The sequence below is a fragment of the Setaria italica genome, chromosome IX, assembly GCF_000263155.2.
Source record: "Setaria italica strain Yugu1 chromosome IX, Setaria_italica_v2.0, whole genome shotgun sequence".
NCBI classification, from domain to species: Eukaryota; Viridiplantae; Streptophyta; class Magnoliopsida; order Poales; family Poaceae; genus Setaria; species Setaria italica.
The window spans coordinates 43,643,939-43,649,689 of NC_028458.1; the positions used below are offsets into that span (position 1 = coordinate 43,643,939).

At 42.4% G+C, this 5,751-nt stretch overlaps 1 protein-coding gene across 1 annotated transcript; it reads right to left on the bottom strand.

Moving 5' to 3' along the window:
- Positions 1-3,675: 3,675 nt before the first annotated feature.
- On the bottom strand, positions 3,676-5,197 carry LOC101781100 (patatin-like protein 1). Its single transcript, XM_022829774.1, is given in 5 exon segments — positions 3,676-3,950; positions 3,953-4,259; positions 4,346-4,507; positions 4,594-4,786; positions 4,890-5,197. Coding segments are annotated over 5 exon segments (1,245 nt in total).
- Between the last annotated feature and the right edge of the window lie 554 nt (positions 5,198-5,751).

A 5,751-nucleotide genomic window follows, 5' to 3' on the forward strand; every position in this document is an offset into this window, starting at 1 on the left:
TAATTATACGTCACACTAACGTCATCTATCGCTACAGTTGTTCCTGCTTAACTTATTGAATTGATGCATCAATTTGTATATAGGGTGTTTGTGGAAGCAGGCCCCCTCTCCACTAGAGGTTTACACATAAAGCATGCATGAAAATTGAAGGAAAAATAAAATAAGGTGGGATCCACATCCACCTATTGGTGTGTGAACGTTGTAAGGGAAGTCAGGAAGAGGTCTGCAAGAAAAGAGCTGTGTACTATACGTGCGTGCCAACCATGAGGACAACATGACGACACAATACTTGTAGATCTTGCGAATCACCCACTTGTCAGTGACTCGAGCTGTATATCATGCGGCAGACGTATATATGTGGTCCAGGATCCAACACCATGGCTCCTTTCGAGCTTATCATGGCACACCTTGCTGGCCTTTCCACAAAAGAATGCCATACTACAATCGCAAGTGTGAGTTCTCAACCGATTTGGCTTCTAACTAACACATCTACGATCTTACTATTACTAATTGGAGGTTCCTATTTAAGCTTCCAGGTAAAGCCACCTAGGATTCCTAGGTGGATACTCTAGAAAAAGAGAGAAATTCTAGAAATTCTCACAAAAAAGCAAAACATCCGACCATCAATCGATAGATTCAAATCATCATAACTATTGAATCTATTATGTTTTCTAAAAATTTACCCACCTATGCCATTATGAAAATAGCCTAAAGTAATCCCCTAAATCTATATATAAATTACCCACTTCTACCATTATATAAAATAAACTAAAGTAACCCCCTAATCTTCATCCAAATTACCCACTTATGCCATTATAAACAATATTTAAAATAACCTCCTAATTTGCAATTGAATTGCCTACCAATATTACTTAAAAAACTTAAAGTAACCTCTTAAATTTGCATCTATATTACCCACACATGCCATTATTAAAAATAACATGAGGTAACCCTACATTTGAATCAAATAACCTTTATTAAAAATATACAACAATATATGATTCTAAATCATCTATATATTTCACTATTGGTATACGATATAACAATTAAGGTCTACACGCATGATGTGTGTCACCATTTATAAGGATATAAAGTGATGAGAATATAGATTTCTATGCTAAAATTGTATCTCAAACTTAAGGTTCATTAAACAAATTCAAGCGCATACTTTGCGGTGTAAAGTGAAAAGTTAAAGATTATAAATGTGGTTGAAAATATTATAGAGTAATTACTAACTAAAATCTATCACAATTGGATGAAGATATTAAGTATATATCTACATAAGTATTGTGTTCGAATATTTAACAAACGAGAGGTAGCTTATGTTTGTAGTTTTGTAGCAATTTAGTCTCATTTTTTTCCATTGGAGACTCCGCATTAGTTCCCATGAGACAAGCTAGAAAAAAGAGATAAATTCTCATAAAAATTAAAAATATCAAACACCAATCCTGTAAACTCTAATAATCATAGCCACTGATCTATTATATTTTCTAAAAAGTTACCCACCACCGTCATTATGAAAATATTCAAAAATGAGCTCTAAACCTATATCTAAATTACAGAGCTCAGCTATTATAAAAAATAATCTAAAGTAACCCCATAATCTTCATCCAATTTACTAATACACATCATTATAAAGTATAACTTAAAATATCATTCTAAAATTTTATCTATGTTACCCACGTGTGTGTCGTTATTAAAAATAACCTAAAGTAAACACCTAAATATTAATCTAATTATCTTCATGTGCGTCATACAGAAATGTCAAAAAGTAAACTAATATATGATTCTAAATTACCTATTTATGTCATTGTTAATATAAAAATACTAAGTTAAAGTATATACACATGATGAGTGCCACCATTTAGACCATTTATACATGTATGTGAGGAATCGATGAAAAATATTTATTTGTATGCTAAACATAATGTATGGAGGATTGGAGGTGTGATACAAAATGGAAAAGTACGAATATGAATGAAAACGTGCATAGAGTAATTATTAATTAAAAATCAATCACAAATGGACAAAGATAGGTACATATCTATATAAGTATTATGTTGAAGTATTAAAAAATAAGAGAGTAGTAGGTAAATAATTTTGATTATTAGCTAGGAGTTTAATTTCTAAATAATTTTCAAATACAATAGCTTCTAAAAATATTAGCCCGTGCGGGAGCACGGGTTGATGGACTAGTTGTTAACTAACTGTTAGCGCGAGGTAGTAGCTGCCTACCAGAATGTTCTAAATGGCAGACGGTGTATATACTTATCATGAGCTGAGGAAATAAAGACCATATAGTTTTCTACCGTGTTTATTTCCATATTTTTCGCAAGATATTAGCCATATACTATTCCATCAACCCGTCTTCCCACACGAGCTAATAGTTTTGAGACACATATATTAGAATTTTATCTATACACTTTTTTTTATCTATACTTATAGTTCTTTTCTTTCATTTTGCATAGGACATCAATATATGTTTGGTATGTGTTTAAGTTTAATTGAATCCTTTGTTTGCATGTATTTTAATATAGAAATCGATATTCTCGTCGCTACCTCCATACATTTATATAAGGTCTATATGGTGACACAAATTATGCATATATATATATACCTTAAGTTAGTGTTTTTAATATTAGAAATGAAAGAAATAGATAATTCAAAATCACATATTAGTGTAGGATAATATTTAATAATGACATGTTTTGGTAATTTAGATTCAGATTTAGGGGTTACTTGATTCTACTTTTAAGAACGGTGGATCTAGGTAACTGAGATGTAAATTTAGGAGTTTATTTGAAGTATTTTTTTGTCATGGCACAAATAAGTAGCTTAGATAAAGAATAGGGGATTATTTTACATTTGTTTTCATAGTAACTGAGATATATATTTAAAGGGTACTCCATCAATTCTCTTTCAATAGGGATATTTCACCTTGACATAATGATCAAGAAAAACAACTCTACTTATCATCTAATGTACTCATTAGTCCTCCAATGATTGTTCTCATTAGTCCTCCGATGGTTGCCGTGATGACTCCTCGTTGTTGATGCAATTTAATTGTTGTTGCGGCCCACCTTGTTGGCAAATAGGACTATCATTTGTGAAAATCTTAATTTTATCAAAAGAGAATGGAGAGAGTATTTTCGACTATTTTCATAATGGTGCATGTCGATATTTTTCTAAAATGTTATGGATTTATGAGTTAAAGACTATCAGATTAATGACCCGATGTTTTTTATTTTTGTTTTCAGCTTCGAGCCGCAACTGTATGTCTTGGACAGCTTTGTTTTCGCCCGGTTTCCCGCTTTTGGTCGCCGTCGTCTCCAATCTGGGCCCTGATAGGAGGCGTGGCGGCCTTCTTTATTATTTGGGCTACGGTCCCCAAATTATGGTGCATGTCACAACACATCACGCACGTTTCTTACATACATTCATTAGTCACAAGGGCCTAAGGTAAGAAGGCCAGGCCCGGGCCCAAGGGGAGGAGCCCAATTGTGACACTTCAAATTGAAAGCGTCGTCAAGTCGAATGCAGAGGAAGATCATGAATGGAGTAAAGAAATGCACAAGAGCAAAACCGCAACTTCCAGACCAGAATCCCCAAAACAAAAATCGAGCAATTTGATACTAAAAAAACTAGTACGAAACATCTGCGGTTTGTACATCACTGCTAAGTTTTGACAGGGGAGCAGCATCTGGAGCCGCCGGCGCATGCGGCGGCTGCGCGGCGCGCGATCCGCGCCCTCCTCTCGTCGGAGAGCTGCCTGGCGAGCGCGACGAGCGCGTCGGCGTTGCTCCCTTCCCCGGGCACCGGCTCGTACCTCCCTGTCTCCACGTTGACCCTCGACACCCGCTGCGCCAGCATCCGCTCCCCGATCCCGACGAGCGTCCGCATGTTCTCAGGCGTGGCGGCGTCGACGGTCGCGGCGGCGCCGCGGAGCGAGTGTCCTGGAGGCGGAGGTAGTCGCCGTCGCTGTGGAGCGACTGGAACAGCACGGCGGCGTGGATGTCGACGAGGTCCGAGCTGGCCGCCATGAAGATGTCGATGATGGGCGCCATGCCGTTGTTGCGGAGCCACCGGACGACGCCCCACCGGGAGCACTGCCGCGCCGTGAAGAGGCCCTCGTCGGACGTCGACCCCGTCCCGATCGACAGGACCAGGAACTTGCGGCAGTCCTCCGGCTTCACCGGGTACAGCTCCTCCTTGTCCTTGGCCAGCATCATCTTGGTGATCTGCGTCATCGCGACCATCGTCTGCGCATGATTTTAGTCAAGGTTAACAGCAATTAGTATGTGTCATTTGTGTTATAGAGACTTGGAGCTGCAGTTAATATAATTACCGGGTTGTTGGCGGCGACACCGCCGTCGATGAGGTTGTACTCGCGAGTCTTGCCGCCGGCGTCTTGGATCTGGAAGTAGTGCGCCGGGAGGTAGGTCGGTGCGGCGGACGTGCTGATGCACACGTCGGAGAGCAGCGCGTTCTTCAGTGGCATGTTCTTGACCTGCAGGTTGACACAGAGCCGAACGTCAAGCCACGAGCCATGTGCAACATATAGCTGAATGCGTGCATGGAGCCATGGACGTGTACGTCGTAGGTGGAGAAGATGATGGGCTGGATCAGCTTGATGTCGAAGGTGGGGATGACGACGTTGGTCAGCGCGTCGCTCACCCTCGTCTCGCCGAGCATGCTCCTGATCGTGCTGCGCAGGTACTTGCCGTTGTACCTTGGCTTCCTCAGCGCCGACATCGCCGCCGCAAGACTGCTCCTACTGCCACAACGCATTCACACCGCTCGCCGATCACATGCATGTTTCTAATTCACTCGACGGCATGACGCCATGACCTGTGCAGAGGATGATCGATCAAGATTAATGGCTGGCTCACCTTTGAGGGAAGATGCGCGGGCAGTTGTCGAAGTAGAAGCGGTTGATGTCCCTGGCGGCGAAGAGCGGGCGCTTGTCCTCGCCGGGCGTGGTGATCATGGCGGTGATGAGCCCGCCGGTGCTCGTGCCGGCGATGCAGTCGAAGTAGTCCGCCAGCCTCGCCTCCGGCCCGTCCAGCTCCTGCAGCCTGGCCTCCAGGAACGCCAGGATGGTGCCGGGGATGAGCCCCCGGATGCCGCCACCGTCGATGGTCAGCACCGTCACCCTCTGCCCCGGCACCACCGGCTCGCCGACCACGCTCCCGGCCATCGCCTTCGTTCTGCATGCGTTGCAGGGCCGCCGGGACGAGTAGCTCGCCATTGCGTTCCACCCGCTCACTCGATCGATCAGCTAGTTTTGGAGGCCAGGAACTGAAGTGGTCAAGATCCAAGAATATCGAGCAGTGCTTTCGGCGCGGTTTCAGTCGACTGCTAGTGCGATCGGTGGGGAGGGCAACGATGGTTTATAGGTGTCGGGTTCTTTTCTATATTTGGAGTGACAGACAGCGGCGAGTGCGTACAGTCGCATGCAACTGACACGTTATTCGGAACAAAAGGAAAAGAAACCGAGAACACGTTTTGTGCCAAAGCACAGACAGGCAGACTGGTGCGAAGGTGTTGCTCCATCCTTATTTTGGCAAGGGAAAGTCAAACTTGGTCAGTTTTTGAGCAACAAAATCATGAACAAGCTCAAAGATTTTTATATCATATCAATCACTCATCATCTAAAAGGTTAGACCAATACTAGGTTAGATCAATATCTTAATTTGGTCTCTTAAAAAATTATGAAAATTATGACTTGCTAAATCAGGCATGTGTTGGTAT